This window comes from Lepidothrix coronata, unplaced genomic scaffold (genome assembly GCF_001604755.1).
Source record: "Lepidothrix coronata isolate B3197 unplaced genomic scaffold, Lepidothrix_coronata-1.0 Scaffold9, whole genome shotgun sequence".
Lineage (NCBI taxonomy): Eukaryota > Metazoa > Chordata > Aves > Passeriformes > Pipridae > Lepidothrix > Lepidothrix coronata.
In genome coordinates, this window is record NW_016690189.1 from 6,174,281 (window position 1) to 6,191,196 (window position 16,916).

Consider the following 16,916-nt stretch of genomic DNA (forward strand, 5'->3'; position numbering starts at 1 on the left):
TTCCAGGCGAAGGAATGAGGCTGGAAGGTCAAGCAGATCAAGAGCACAGACTTCAAAGCAGCTAAGATACAACAAGGAAGTTCACTGTAAACAGAGAAGGGATCCCCAAAAGCAATGCATTAAATCAAATTTGTTAAACAGAATCACTGTACATGATAAAGTCTTATGTCCTGACCTCTAGAAATAGCATTGTTTCCCCACGGCTCCTCCCTCAGACCACTTGCACAAAGAATTTTACTCAAAAGCTATCGTGTCCCCATTTTTATACTACAGGTACATGCTGAGCCCAATTCACCATGGAGACGGGGAAGAGGGCACAGGGGGTGCGGGGACAATACAGGGGTGGGGCACGCACGCAAGGGGGAGGACATAACTATCAATAAAGGGATGACAGGCAATAGGCTGAATGTGCTAGAGAAAAGATTACAAGAGCAGCTAGTACTTAACTGTTCATCCCATGAAAAAATTGAGCACGCCGTCAAGGAGTTGGCGCATTGCATGAGGTTTAAACAAGTCCAGCCAGCTGCATAAACTGTCTTGGCACTTACCAAGAAAATTAGCAGTGACAGTGTCAGACTGAAAGTTTGCAATGCCTTTATTTGGCATGTTGCATCCCACTGTGCCATTTATGTGGCAACATGAAATATGAATGTCTCCTGGGACGGTTTTTTATTGCTAACAGACGAGAAGTTAGAACATCAGTAGTAATGGAAAACAATTTTTGGCTTAACAGGACAGCTGTAATTATCATAGAATATAAACATACCCATAATAAAGGTTCAGTTTCCATGCAAAATGCATACTACCTAAGTGGACTAGACACTCCAGCAAACCTAGGACCATCAAAGAGTCCAGCTGTAAAGGCAGAAATCAAACTATCAGCATTTTAAGCTATATTTTAAAAGGGTAAATCTAGCATTTTTAAGGCTTTCTTTTCAACTACTCACAGTAATTAGACTAGAGGGATAACTATAAATAAATTGCATAAGTGAGGAGCAAACAAGACAATTTGTTAAGTGTAATTTATACTGTCATCAGGCCTTGCTCATATAAGTACCAGAATAGCATGGAATGCAGTAAGCACTCCAAGTTGTCCTAGCCAGACAGCTGCTTAAGAGTTGCAACCTTCATAGGAAAAGCTGAACTTTCTTCCAACAAACAGTTCCAAAAGAGAGACAGTAACACATCTGCTTCCCATTAATACATATATTAGCTATCAAAAGTTGTCCTTCTAGAGAGTGTAGCAGAAGGCTGTACTACTTTGTGAGGATAAAAAACTAGTTCTCTCCTATGGTAGCTCTGTATCTGCATTGGTCATTTGATGCAATGAGATGCTGCAGTGCCCAGTAGATTCTGCTCAAATAGCAGCATGGAATGACATTGCTCTCTAGAGAATTCTGAATGTCTAATTAATGTTCTGGAGTGTAGTTAGGGATACAGGTTACTAATTAGCATTTTAACTAGGAGATGCAATCCTGTGCTTCATTTTGTGTTCTTGAGGCATGCAAATTTGTGAGCAGAGCTTCTCAATAATACTGCAAGGTAGGGAAATAGCTGTCTCACCAATGGAGAACAAATACAGTGTTAAACACTTGTGCAAGCTCACACGCAAATTCTGGCCAAGCCCAAACATAAAAACCAACAAATAAAAAAAAAATCTGAAGAGACTATTTCATTTAAGACAGCTCCTGAAATTAAGCGTCTTCATCCACCTGGTAATCTGAAAGATTAAGTGGGTAGGGGAAGAGGGAGAAGAAGCCCTCTCAGAGCTATTTTAAAAAACAATTATTTACCAGATCTCTAGGAAGTTAGAGAAGGAAGTTAAAAGAAGGAAGTTAAACGTGATATATAATTAAGATGGAAAATTCTTTTAGCAAAGATATTTGCTATCAGTATTTAACTACAACTGCTATGCATCTTCAGGCTCCAGAGTTTAGGCCTACATCCAAGAGTAATTAAATCTCTAGCCTCTACAGAGAGGAAGGCTGAAACTGAAACGCCACTTAATAGCACAATATAGAGAGGGCAGAATTAAAGTGACACAAACTTCTCTTTCACTGATGGCTTATGAACTGCTCCCCGAAGAACCTAGAGAGGAAAAAAAACCCTTCAGATTTGAATGGAAGTTTCCCCATTTAATGCTTAAACATTTTTTTCTTTTTATATTAGCTAATTACATATTTCTTCTGACTTGTATGCATTTTAGAAGCCTTGTTTTGCCACCTGAATCCTGATGTTGGGAAAGCTGTTATTCAGTAAATAAGGTCCAACAAAAGCAGAGATTCATAAAGTTCCTCACATGCTACAAAGAAAATGCATTTAGTGCTCCATGCTCTAACTACATTCATATTTTCAACATATCATTTGCTTCCAAATCAGCTTGCTTATTTAAGTATTGTACTGCAGTGCAAGAGATCTATTTTTGTTGGCCTGGGTCCACGATTATACAGTTAATTCACTTATACAATGTAAGTCACCCTATGAGGCATATACTCGAAAATTTACAACAGTTTTCCCTGTTTATCTTAAAAATCCCTCTGTACACGAATGGATGAAGGCACAGGATGTGCAGGCTCACAGCTTTCACATTAAAGTCTTGTTGAAATTGTTCCACCTGTTCTCAGCCCTCTAAGAAAAAAAAAGTCTCGAGGACTCCACTTTGTGGAAGAGCTCTATAAAAGCCTGAACGATGATTTTAAGTACTAAGGAGAAAATGAGAAACGTTAGGTACGTGAATTAGGAAATGTTAATTTCATGCACTTTAGGAACACACACTCACACCCCACAGTAGTAGAAGCAGTAGTAGAGGAAAACACTACATGTGTAGGGGTAGAAATATTTGTTACATCATGGTGCTGGCTGGCGATGGAGGGTTGCCGCCTTAGAGCCCCCTGAATGGTACTTCCACTCTGGAAAGCATTCACTACATCCATCTGCAAGGAATCAGAGATTGTGACAGCTTGCTCAGCAAGAGAGAGAGAGAACAAGAGAAAGGACCATCCCATCTATAACACACAAAAAAGTAAAGAAAAAAAGGCACTTTTTTAAAAATAGAGCAGATACATAGGCAAGAGTTGCATTTAAAGCTGAAGAAAACAGAGGACCCTGAGGGATTATGCATCCACCCATACCCCCTTTTGACAGTCTCAGTCACACCACTTAGAACTGCCACCTTAGTCAAAAGGGTTGGAGATGGAGAGATTTCCCTCATAAAACCCACTGTGTCCTACCTTTTTCAAGAGCATACCTGAGTTTGTATTCTGTTTAGGCCTCTAAACCACAAGATCTGACCACGACGCAATTCTCTCTCAGCATGATCAATCTCCTCTACATCTTCTGCTAATTCTTCTTCAGGAATCTCTTCCTTTTGTGTTCCATGACCAGCTTCTTTGAGGAATTTCAGACGGCTGGTTGGAATTGTTGAAATCAACTAACAGTGAATGAAATATATAAATCAGGATTGTTCTTTTTTTTTTTTTAACAACAACAACAACAAAAAAAAAGGCTTAGCATGATATCCTGCATACAATTAGCAAAGTTGAAAACACCAATTACATAAATGCATCAATGTAGAGCGATCACTCCAGCTGAATAGCTGCAAAGCTGTGAATATCCTTACCACCTCAAATGAGGTGTGAAATTAAACTTGGACTACAAAAAAACCTTGCCAGGGACAAAGAATTCCATGTTAACGTTACCTGACAATGCCAGGAAGGAGCAATACTGAAGCTAAAAAGTCATTAATTCTGTAGCTTATACTTGCATCTAGAGCTTTCAGAGCTCCACCAGTTTAACGAGCATGATGTGTTACCTCAAATGAGACCTACATCACCTAAAGTAGCCACAATTAATTCAGAAATACAGAACAGACATTCATTCATTTGTGACCTGGAAGTTATGAATCCATTTCCAAGGCAAGTGATGTTTTTAAAATTGCATGTATCCCAAACTGTTACTTTGCTACTTGGGGTATAGCGGTTTATTTATCTTAAGCTAATCAAAAGCTGCATCTGGCTGTTCCAGCTTTCCTTTTCATCCCCACCTTCAGGGCTATTCTGGTGAACTATGTAGTTAGGGGGCGTCATCTTTTCATACATCCCATCTAGCAGCTCCACATCAATTCCAAGTCTGCTTTCCTTGATCATCGCAAACTTAGGGGACCATTTCCACAGCTGCAGAGGAAAAAAGACTGCTCCAAAAGCAAGATAAACAGCCCTTCATGCTGAAACTGCTACTATGAATGCTCCCAGCTCTTTGACTTTAATGAGATGCTAGAGCAGAATGAACTGCAGTAGGGAAGCTCTGCCCTCGCAAGACATTTTGGGTCAAAGGTATTTCAAGCCGTCTCAATTCTCTTCTAGGCTACTTTTAAACCTCAGAGTGACTTTATTTGATTTTTTAAATAATTAATTTTCCAGAGAACCTTCTTAAAAAGCGTACCCACTTTTAGAATATGCATCTATGTATGTATTTACAACTAAAACACACCCTACCAATATTATGCTGAAACATGGAGTCTCTTTTACATAACAGAAGGAAATAAACTGTAATGAAAAACTCTTCATGTGGTATGAAAAGTTTAAACAACTGTCATTAAATAACAGAAAACTCCATAGCTCTAAAGTTTCATGTAAATAAGCTTGCTGCTTACAAGCACTGTCATACATGCAATAGTAATGAAACCCTGGGGAAGAGGGGGTAAGTCAAAATGTAATAGCTTAATAGATAGACTTTCCAATTATTTCACAATTATGCAAATGAAGATTAAAGAGAAAGTTGGTTTGAGTTTTGCTGCCTTTCTTGCTACTCCAGGACATTTCGAAATCAAGAAAATATTAGCAAGTTTAACAACTCTGATTTAAAAAAAAAATAAAATTTAACACCAAGTTAAACATATTTCAACATTAACATGTTCATTCCATCTTGTATTCTTACAAAACTTTCTGGTACTCATCTGGCTGAAGATATAATTTCATATCTAAAAGGTAACTACAGCTGATTCTAGTTTAAAAATACTCAACAAATCAGCCACAGAACCTAGTTACGAAATGTATTCAAACTAAGGACTTTCTAGCTATTGAACTAGTCAATTTTCATCAGCATTTACCATTAATCCCATATACCCACATATACTTGAAAGATCTGAATGCTAGTGTATTTGTATTTTCTATGTAAAGTATACTAATACAAGCAGATATTTGGCATTTTGAAAAATGCTAATTTACCTGGCCCCAGAGTAGTGTGCCCATGCCCAGGAAAATGGACCACAGCCACTGTTCAATTGAGAGTTCTGAGCAACTGAAAGGCTTCCCACCAAACTGCACAATAACTATCTGTGAAGAGCAACATCATTAAACATGTATCAGTGACCTGTTACTAAAAAATTCCCTAATGTGTCAAGATCACTACAGGCAACTCTGCATTAGAACATAAGATTTCTCATCTTATTAAGCATACTCTTCCACTATCTCAGCAGTTTGAGCAGGTTTCCAAACCTAAGCCATCTTTTAGGCTTTTCAGTCTTTCAAGAACTACTCAGTCCTTCTTCAAATGTCACACTCACAAAAACCTGTTGAGTCCTTCATATTGCTTGCAGTTTTTTCATTTCACAATTACAGCATGTATTTGATGCTACAAATTTACAGTGATTATTTCTCCTATAAACACCCATCTCAGAACTAATTTGATTAATAAACTTGTATTAATAGAAATCACAGACGTGTAAGACATGAAATATTTCAGAAGTAAATCTACAGGATATTACTATGTATCCCATCAGTGTTAAATGTCAGATTTAAATCACTACAGTGTGACAACTACATAGGAATTGCGGGGGAAGGGGGCAGAGATCTCAAAAGTTTAGTTGAGTTCCTACTGACTTACCTATTACAACAAGCTGTATGAACTCTAATAAGCAAGGTATCCCTCTGTATAGGAACTATACGCATGAAAGTCTGCCCTGGAGAATCAACAATTTAAAGTAACAGGGCAGGCATGAAAAGGAGACAGTATTGACCATTAAGTAGGACACATGACAGCTGAAAAGCCAAAGAGTATCTTCTATTATTAACACAGAACAAAACACAGACAAAAACTCAGGACTTGGGAAGGCCACCAAGTTTATAAAGGGCCACAGTTGTATGAGTAATTTCTAAATGTTTGGCTTTGTTGCACAACAACAGTCAATTTGCTGCATATGCAACCCTAAAAATAAGAGTAGCTTCTGTAGAAGTGTCATCTAAAAAAACCTAAACCTGGGAGAGTAAGTGCCCTAACTTTACATGAAGCAACAGTGCATACATTTGCAATGCTTGGACTGCTATGAATTCCATCAACTTCATGGAATCCCACATCTAAGGAGAAGCGTAATGGGTAGGTTAAATCTTACATCTGCAATAAGTTAATTTAAAATGAAAGCGTTCTGAAATAAAGTAGTATACTGATTTGTTATTTCTTGTGATTAATTAAAGTTAAGGCCCTTTAGAAGGTGAAACTATTTCTTGTAAACTATTTTCTTTAGATTGAATTTTAACTTGGTGTTTCTCAACACCAGCTTGTTAACCCAATCAATTTAAGATAATTTCATTTCATTTGTTAGCATATACTGAGTTAACTATTTAGCTTTTAGAAATCCCCCTACATGCACCTGGACATCAGTTTTCTTCACCTAAAACAGCACCTCTACAGATAACTCTAAAATATATACCAATACATATAACTGATTTCTGCACTAGTAAGATAAAGACTGATATTTAAGTTTCTAAAGCTTATTCATGTCCTAATCTCATTAAGAAAATATAAGTTGTACCTTTTCTATGCTTGTTTAAATGGACTCTCATTCAGATGCACAGGCAGATACTATAAGGAAGATTTGGGGGCAGGGGATGAACGGATAGATGACACACACAACTTCATATTTTGCCAAGAGACTAGAACACTAAAGTCAAATTGAAGGACTAGAAAATTCAAAAGGTACAAGTACTTTTACATTCTGTTTTTACCAATTTCAAAGAGGTCTTACCTGAAAACACCATGAAGCTGCAAGTGACTTATAGCAAGTCTCACACCAAAGTTTTTTCACATTGCAGAAATTAAATCCCTGGCACTAGCTGATTGGCATTTCAGGTAAGCAAGTACATCAGTGTACTAGATGCATTTTCCCCGGCCCTCCAAGAATTTACTTACCTGCACAACAAATGTCCCCAGAACAATAGAACAGAAGATAGCGTTGTTAAAGATTCCTTCAAAAACGTTTCTTTCACCATGAATTTTTCGGGCATTAATTTCATTAAAAAGCTGCATCATCACAAATGTATTAAATACTATAGTATAATGCTCTGAAGGAGGAGCATGCAGAGGTGCATTTCTTCCACTATCGATATCAAAAATTTTCTCACCTGTGTATAAAAGGCATTTATCAGCAGCTTAATCAGTGTCTTTACACACACTACAACAAAAAATAGTTTTAAAAAAATCACATCTCTCTACAACATTGAGAATAACTTCATAAAGCCTCAGTATTCTTACCAGCAAACAGGAGTGTGAATACCACAACAAGTTGGTAGAATGCATGACCCAAAATGTTCTTCATCATTGTACGAGAAATCAAAGGTTTGTTTCTACCATAAGGCTTTCGCAACAGAAGAGCTTCAGTGGGCGGTTCTGTTGCCAGGGCAAGCGAAGCTAATGTGTCCATTATGAGATTTACCCACAGCATCTGCACAGCTTTGAGCGGAGAATCCTATAAAGATAGATACATAAAGTAGAAGTGCACAAGTTTCAACCATTAAAGGCATTTATTATACAACACTGGCACGATCTGGAAAGCATTATGTTCTTTGGACTACAATTTAACTGAAAGTTTGACAAGAGTTAATCAGTCATGACATTTTCAACATTTATTAGCTGAAACAATCCACTACTGGTACGTACTTGTGTTATGCATGCTCCTGTAAAAGCAACAATTACTGCTACTACATTGACAGTAAGCTGGAACTGAAGAAATTTGGAGATGCTGTCATAGACATTTCGTCCCCACATAACTGCTTTAACAATACTTGTGAAGTTGTCGTCTGTAAGGATAATATCAGAAGCTTCTTTAGCTACGTCTGTTCCAGCAATACCCTGGTAGAAAAAGAAAAACACCATGAAATATAACGAGATGCACTGACCTATGTGATAAAAGCTATTATTACATCCTTGGTCAGCATTCACTTTGATGCACCATGTTGGAAGGATCCCTTTAATATAAGTATCTATAGGCCTACTAAATTAAGTTCTACTCAAGCATGGGAAAATCTGAACAAACAAACAAAAGAAGTCATGTCTTTAAAATAAAGACCTTAATAGAAATCCCCAAGTTGATGATAAAGACACACCCATTCCCCAAAGAAATGTTGCTGAACCCTGTTCAAGCTGAACGCCACCAGATGGTGCAGTGCTACACAGTTCAGGCTCTGCCCTAAACGGTTTCCTGTATGGATTCCAGCAGCAGGCAACACATGTGCTCGGAACACAGTAGAATGATAAACATTACAAAAAACCTTTTGCAGAAGAACATTAGCATTAAACAGTGGAATATACAATGTTATTGCATATGCATTGCAATGCAATATGACATTCTTAAATGTTAAGCACCTGTAGTCTCCTACAGTATCTTAACAATTAAGATGACTTCTGTGTAACACCTACTTCAAAGATCTTTACGTTGCTTTTGGCATTCCAAAACCTCTAACTCGATAGCAAATTTAATGATCCTTACTCTTGATACATTACTTTGTCAATGATATGAGTGACCTGCACAGCTGTGTGTACACCTTAAAAGGTACCTTTAGATATCATACAGTGGATGGTACACTTTAAGTGCTATTTAGATAAGCAGTTATGGAAAACAGTTTCTTACACAGATGAACACAGACAGCAACTCCAGGAAACATTTAAGTTCTAGAAGAGGAAAACAAATTGGCCCTTGACAGTGGCAAATACAACAGCTATACAGTTGCAGAACACTCATTAAGACAACACTGTCACAGTTTAGAGAAAATTTCAGATGTAGCTGTCAAATTTGTAAGTCATGCTTTTGAAAAATGCTCCTTGAGAATGATGTGAAGCTCTTTCTCTTCCCATTTTTTTCTCTCAAGATTAGAATCTGAGTCAGTGCATCTGCATGTGGTGTAGGAGGAGTGTGGTCTTCATTTTGTTTCCCTTCAAATGCTTAATAATGCCTTTTTAAAGACTCCAGTAACCCGCTAGCACCAAACTGCACGTCTTCAGTTTAAGACTGAGACGGAATCTTGTGGCAAAGGGAAGGTTGAGGAATCTATCTTACTATATCTTGAAAGAAGCACAAGAAAGATGAAACCTACATACTTAAGGCATGAGTCTATCTAGTATTAGCACTTAAAAGCCAAGACATGGTTTAGCAACCACGTAAAAGGGTAGTTGAGAATTTAAACTGAGAAAGCCACATAATCTAAGGAATCATCCAGACAAATGCAGATCCTAAATTGTCATAAAATGCTGCAGCTTCAGATGTACTCGATATGGCCTCCAAAGCCAGTTTAAACATCAACTCGCAGTCTCCCTGTTCCTATGTATCATTTCATGGGAAAGATGATTAAGCTCATTCTATATTGCATATAAGCTTAACTTAAAGTCAACACAGTATGCTATTTACTGCTGGAAGTCCCTTTATGTTGAACATATCTCATTTCAGATATCTTCAGTATCTGTAATTCTGTTCCAACACTTTATAACAAGCTTTGGTGTAAAAGGTTTTTGATTTGCAAGTAACTGCAAATCTGCATTTTTAAAATTTTATTCAATGGCAAATGCCACAAGGACATTTTCCATCAACTAAAAACATGTTAAAGTTGGAAGAAAAACTAATTAATATTAGGTGAGAGAGAAGTTGACTCCATTAACTTCGTTGTATGTTAAGCTCTTAATCTTAAGTGATTTGGTAAGTTATTGATAAAATATTGAAAATTTTTAAAAAATCATACCATAGCAAATCCAACATCTGCCTTCTTCAGAGCTGGACCATCATTGGTACCATCACCAGTTACTGCTACAACTTGCCTCTGGTCAAAGACAGTGCTGTCAATTATACCTGCAATAAAATGACATAGCAGTGTTACAGCTCTAAATTGACAACACAGCAAAGATTAAACCTGAAAGAGAAAGCCAGTTTTTGTCTTCTTCAGTCTCAAAAAAACCACACCAAAACCCCTAACAAAAAAACAACAATCACAAAAGATAGTTCTATACTTGGCTCTATTTCTCAAGCAGAAAAAAAATCAGTTGGCAACACCTTAACAGGTGTTTCCCACCACTTAGTCCTATCTTTTTCCCCTAGAAGCAGGGAAAAAAAAAAAATCTAGCTTTACTTAGAAGCTCAAAGTTTTTACTTACCTTTTACTAGAGTGTGTTTGTCAGTGGGAGAAGATCTTGCAAGAACACGAAGCTTTGGCCAAATTTTATCTATTCGCTCTTGCTCTATCTGCAAAAAAAGCATTGGTTATATTTTACAGTTAGGACACTTAAGATATCTGTTGATGCACTTGACATAGTCAGTATGCTTACCTCTCCTTTTTCATTGCGTATTCTCCTGTTAAAGTCTTTGCCCTCTAAACACAGGAAGTCTTCACCAGGATTCAGAATACCACATTTTAATGCAATAGCACGAGCAGTGTTAATGTTATCACCTGTGACCATACGTACAGTTATGCCTGCACGTTGACACTTCTTTATTGCATCAGGTACCTGTAAAAAAGAAAAAAAACACACAGGCTCAGAGATTGTACATTAGCTGAATAAATCTAGACATGTGAGTGAAAAGAATGTTTATGGCTCAGGCCAGGATAACTCTTATTGTAAAATGAAGACTGTAGTTACGGAAATTTTTTAAAAAATTAAGTAGCACATCACAATTCTTTTCCTGAAAACACACAAATAGCAATTCTGGCAAAGAGGTTTTGTGTTTCTATCATGTCAGTTCCCCTTCCCCCTGCAATTTTTCAAATACTGCAGTATTCAGAAATACTACAAAAATCTTCACAATATGTTAAGCTGTACTGAGTATTGGCATTTCATTTATGATTCTGTGAAATAAACTACAGCTCATACTCCACTACTTCACCCACGACTTGTACTGTAAAGTGACAACAGTGCAGATCAGCCTGGAGTTCCACTTATATGTGGCATGAAAGCTTTCACTATTGAAAAACCTCCTTAGACCTCAACCACAAGCCAAACTCCTTACCCACAGTTCTCAGGCGACAAACTCACCTCTCTCCATCATCTCCCATGAGAAGCTGGCAACCAGCACAAAGACTAATATTATCCTAACCAAATAGTCCTAATATTCCAAGAGGTAAAAAAAATGTCAAGTTGTTCCATTTACTGAGACCCTGCATAGTAAGCACCTTAAGTTATTAGTTTCTACAGAGCTTCAGTAACACAGCATAAGTGACATTAAGTAGTTTTAATCTGCTTTTATAGCTCCATTAACTTTCCCCTCAAGAAATTAGATTTTCATTTATTAGCTATGCTTTAGGCATACAATAGCAGTTCATTTTCTTGAACTCTCCGCATGATGAAAAACATGAATCTCTTGTAACAGAACTACTCCAGCTTAGTTAGTGACCCTACCTCAGGTCTCACAGGATCTTCAATCCCAACAACAGCAATGCATGTCAGACCAGTAACAATATCATTTTCGTTGTCCCACTCTGGCTCAGGTTCCCCTGCAGGGAAGTCTCTGAATGCCAGGCAGATGGTTCTGAGACCTTCAGAAGCCATTGGCTCAATTACAGTTTTCACAATATCATCGCGGTCCCTAGGTCTAAATACCTTTGGTTCTCCATTAGCACTCAGTATTTTGAAGCACCTGGAAAGAAAGATTTAAAGAGTTATCAAATTTTAACCAGAAGTTCAGCCTATTCAATGGCTTATTACTCAAGTCCAGTAAGTCTCCATAAGCTTTGTTTTCATTAACACACACACACACACACACACACAAAAAGCCAGCAGTGGCATCTGTAAGGTAATCTTCTTCATACGCACGTAATTTCTTCCCAAATGCAAAACGTACTTTCTGTAGAACATGAACTGAGCCAGTCATCCTAGGATGAAAGTAAAGCTAATGACTTTAGGATACAAACATTAGTTACCTCCCAGAAGTATCCACTTCTGTATTGCATATAAACAGAGCAGTGTTTGCGCTGGTTGAGTCAGGCAATCCAGTTCAACAAAATAATCTCACCTTGTTAACAGCTATGCAAGTCTCAGAAGTACAGCACGATTCTAGAACATGCACATGCTGCTTAACAGCTGTAAACACTAAACTTACAGCACTAAAAGCAAACTCTGGTACTGCTAACCTTTAAGAGTAGAAAGGTTTGCAGCCCTCCTCCCCCCGTTTAAATGCAGAGAATTCAGAAAGCATCTGGCATATGTGGTAATGTGAAATATTAAATTAAAAACAAATACTTAAACTGATTTAACACTATGGACTCTAGCATTTCAGCACATGTTCTTTAAGTTACGCTTCTTCATGCCAAAGATGCCACTGCTTTCATAGACAGCATTTATACTTTATCTATATTGGTGCCATGAATATAACACTATCAAATATTTTGAACAAGAAAATTAAGTCTTGTTCATGTGCCCTTTGCAAAGTTTTGCCATAAAGCAACACCATACATATTTGTTTTACAAATTAGTACAAATGCAGCACTGAACAAAAAAAAGTTCAGACCTGGCAGATCTGCAAAGATGACTACAATTACATTTAAGTGTTTAGTCCAAGGAGTTAGGGAATTCCCTAGAAGGTTTCCACCTCATACAGGAAATTAAAATGAAGCAGTCCCTTAGAGTTTTAAAATATCCATCATAACTGAAATTTGAAGTCCATCTGAATTTCCTGAATTTGGTTATCTGTTCAAATGTAGTGGTCCTGAAACCTTACATCAGGCGTAATTATGAGACAAAGCCCCCAAAACTCGGTCTGCTGGAACAAACATGGGCATATTCAACATAAGAATGATTTTAAGTGGAAGGCTGAGCCAGAAGCACCCATTGATTACTGCTATGTTCACCTGAATCACATCCTCACTATAAACTCCGTGTGCCACAAATTCTTCTGGCCTGGTAAGATGCCTTCAGTTCTCGGCTTTCTAAGAAGGATGTGGTTTTGTTCAGAAAAAAACTTTCTTGGGCCAAATTTTTCTTCAGTAGGTGTCTGGCTCAGTTTTTAGAAAAGTATTATCTGATGTTACAGGTTGAGATGGAGACAGAGGTGTCTTTGTGTCTTCAGATCATGTAGAAATGAGCAATTAGGCCCCAATTAGCACAGCACTTACAGAAACAGGTGCCAATAGTAGTCTAGTAGTTCAGTAGTTAACTAAACTTAAGCATCTAGTGAAACCTTTTGCAGAATCAGAGGCTTAAGTAAACAGTTTTATATCAGAGAATTACTGTTCATTAGCTATGTGAAAAAGCAGCCATAAACTGGATATGCTGGAGTGAAAGTTTGGAAGCCGTACAAAGAGTGGCTGAGGACATTGCTTTTGTTCAGCCTGGGGAAGAGAGGAGAGCCTTCATCATGGTCTACAGCTTCCCCCATGGGAAGCCGGAAGGGCAGGCACTAATCTCTTCTCTGTGGTGACTAGAGACAGGACCCGAGAAAATGGCCTGAAGCTGAGTCAGGGGAGGTTTAGGTTGGATATCAGAAAAAGGTTTTTCACTCAGAGAGTGGTTAGGCACTAGAACAGGCTGCCCAAGGAAGTGGTCACAGCACCAAACCTGCCCAGTAAGCATTTGGACAACATTCTTAAGCACATGGTGTAATTCTTAGGGTTGTCCTCTGAGGGGACAGGAGTTGGACTTGACGATCCTTGTGGGTCTCTTCCAACTCAGGATATTCTATGAAATATTTGACTTCATGTTAAGGAAAGAGAAAAGTGCTCTACTTGAAAGAATTTCTGCATTTCTTCTACTCTTATTAGTAACTCATTTACATCTTATAAATGCTCATGTTTAAGTTTCAGTGTTCAAGAACAGTCATACTTGTTAAATAAAGATGGAGCAGCACAGTTGACAAACCAGGCTACAAGCACCGCATAGCAAGTGGCTTATGATGACAAGACTTTTTCCTATTTGATACATACTCTGAAGTAGTTTGGATACTATTCCAATAGTATTCAAATCAGTCTAGGTTTTCTTGTTCTTTGACAAATGCCCTTATTATTTATTTTTTAACTCAGTTATGAAGTTCAGTGGGCCACGTGAGTCTGGGATGAATGACATCTAGCAACTTCTACAGTTCAACTGTTCAATATAATAACTTACAAAATAGTTCTGAAGGTAGAAGTAATGCAAATATAGGCATGCTTATTCACCGATGAGATCTGGCTTAAAACCTAGCTATGCAAAAAAATGCATGGACTTTAAGTTCCACATCAAAAGGAACAAGAGTCCTTTCCAGATTGACATTTTATTCTGAGCACTAATTTGAGGAGAAGGAAGAATTAATCTTTTCTCTTAAGTGCATTACAACTTTCCTAGATAAAGATTTGGAGAGTTACTAGCAAGCAAAAAGGTACATTGAACTGATTAACATAATCAATGTGCTACTCAGACTAGAAACAGTTCGACCTTAGAACCAAAACCAGCCTCCTTACAAACTGCTGTTCCTAGAGACATGAGGCATACGTTTGATGTCTCTCTTCACCTAGTTAGGAGTTACCACAGCTGCCTTCACATCTATACAGGTTTGTCTCAGTGCTGTCTAATCACTCACTAAGTCTAATCTCATTCTAATAAATCCTCCATAGATGGGCAGATGGATAAGGAAGCAATTTGCTTTGTCACAATAAAGCCCCTCAAGTTTCTTCATTCATGTTCAACCTCCCATTAAAATTATCAACTTGGACATCAACTTGCACAGTCTAACTAATAGTATGCTAAAAGTAATCACTGTTCAAAGGTACAAGTCCTTCCTGGAATTTAGGACTGTTAGAATCAGCTGTTGGGACTTTACTGGAAGACAGGTGAGCATTTTGACCAACCACACCTAAAAGTAAAATAGGTTAACAAAAGAATAGATCAAGTCATAGATGCTATCAGAGAAGAGTTTACAAGTTCAAATTAATCACCACCAGGTTTTTTTTTGGTTTTGAAGTGCTAATTGCCCACCTTACTGTAGCAAGTCAAACAATCGAAGGAGACAAGCTATGATGCTGGTTGCAACCCTAAGGGTATAGGACTGCTGCACTTGTTTATGATTAGGGAGATAAATATTTCACAGACTATGGCACAATGTTGTTTAGCACGTCAGGTCAGTCTCCTCACCTATCACAACATTTAGCCAAATTTAAGTGCTGAATCACAGTAGTAGTTGTTCTTACTTTTTAAGAACTATCTCAGAGGCACCTTTACTGAATATCCGGAAACTGCCATCAGAATTTTTTAACACAGTACTCATAGATTTTCTAACAGAGTTGAAGGTGTACACTTTGTACAAATCCTCTTCTGGTATCTCATTTCTTACGTCCTGATAATCACGTTTTAAATCCAAGAGCAATCCCAGCAAGGCACATTCAGTTTTATTTCCAACATGACGTGGTAGGCCACCTTCTTTTTCAGGAGGCTGTGAGAAGAACAAGAGCCATCATTGAATAGGAAGTTAACTCATAAACCACTGAAGCACAGGATTCAGAAAACAAGGAAGGCCAAGCTTAGCTCTGGGATGGGGAAGTTTTACTTTTTCAATGATTACTTTATAAATTTCTATGAGTCATGATCCAAAGTCGTACTGCTGCTTTTTTAAAAGTAACTTCCATACCTGTTTAGGATCCTTCAGTCTGTTTCTCAGACTCAAAAATCACCCATTAAATTTGTATCAATCAACACAATCTTTCTAAAAGGCATTTTCTATTACTTGAAATACTTATTGGATCAACTGTAGGCCCTGAACAATTATTTTCGATTCTAAAAATACAGGTAAGTTCACATGAACTGATTTAAGCAAGCTAAATTGCATTATTTCTGCTAAATTAAAGTATCCTCTCCTGTAATAATTCTTCCTCAATGACTTAGACTACGATCACATCACCGGTTAGCCTTCTTCTGAACAAACTAAGTCTTTAAGCTTCTTAAGTCTCACTACAAGTTCTGTTTTCCAGGCCATGGCCTACTTAACTTAGGAGTTCAGAATCAAGTTTCCAACCCTTTAATACCAGAACAAGTTTCTTATCTCAACAATGTGGGATATGCACATACTAGTCCTATAAGTAAAGGAGTATCTCTTTTGAGATATTTGAGCTTATATAGCTATAACACTGCAGTGTAGTTTGCAGCAAAAAAGGGAGAAGCGCTTACTCAGTTTGACATGCCTCAGGCAGCTAGAGCTGAACTATATTAATCGTAAGTCAGTGATCCATTTGCATTGTTCAGAGCTGCAAGATTTTGAATTTGGCAATACTGAATACTTGCACTTTCAAAATGTTCACTTTAACATGCAGTTTAAAGTGTCCAGTTCTGGGCTCCCCAGTATGAGAGGTATCAACATCCAGGCACAAGGACACCCATGGCACACAAAGATAATACAGGGAGGGACTAGAGCACCTGGCATATGAGGAGAACCTGAAAGGGCCAAGACTGTTCAGTCTGAAGAAGACTGTGGGGAAGAAATGTATGAGAATGTATTAAATGCCTGAATAAGGCAGGTGGGTGGAACACTGTAAAGGCAGCCAAGCTAGACTTCCTAGTAGTGCCCAGTGAGAGGACAACAGGCAATGGGTACAAACCGAAGCTCTTGAAGTTCCATTTTAACATGAAGAAATACTTTTTTACTCTAAGGGTAGTCAAATACTTGACCAAGCTGCCCAAAGATTGCAGAGTCTCCATCCTTT

The 16,916-nt window shown here is 37.8% G+C and overlaps 1 protein-coding gene across 7 annotated transcripts in view; it reads right to left on the minus strand.

Moving 5' to 3' along the window:
* ATP2B1 (ATPase plasma membrane Ca2+ transporting 1) overlaps positions 1 to 16,916 on the minus strand; it is a 62,517-nt gene that overhangs the window by 4,223 nt on the left and 41,378 nt on the right. For 3 of the 7 annotated variants that reach the window (XM_017804364.1, XM_017804365.1, XM_017804366.1), the window contains exons 11-21: positions 15,411 to 15,652; positions 11,653 to 11,890; positions 10,585 to 10,764; positions 10,414 to 10,501; positions 10,005 to 10,111; positions 7,933 to 8,124; positions 7,528 to 7,741; positions 7,186 to 7,397; positions 5,226 to 5,333; positions 3,248 to 3,430; positions 2,847 to 3,005 (exon numbers count right to left, since the gene is read on the minus strand). In XM_017804364.1, the coding sequence (XP_017659853.1) occupies positions 2,847 to 3,005; positions 3,248 to 3,430; positions 5,226 to 5,333; positions 7,186 to 7,397; positions 7,528 to 7,741; positions 7,933 to 8,124; positions 10,005 to 10,111; positions 10,414 to 10,501; positions 10,585 to 10,764; positions 11,653 to 11,890; positions 15,411 to 15,652 (1,923 nt within the window). Of the gene's footprint in view, positions 1 to 2,779; positions 3,006 to 3,247; positions 3,431 to 5,225; positions 5,334 to 7,185; positions 7,398 to 7,527; positions 7,742 to 7,932; positions 8,125 to 10,004; positions 10,112 to 10,413; positions 10,502 to 10,584; positions 10,765 to 11,652; positions 11,891 to 15,410; positions 15,653 to 16,916 lie in introns of all 7 variants that reach the window. The other 4 variants (XM_017804369.1, XM_017804370.1, XM_017804367.1 and 1 more) reach the window with 4 other exon arrangements.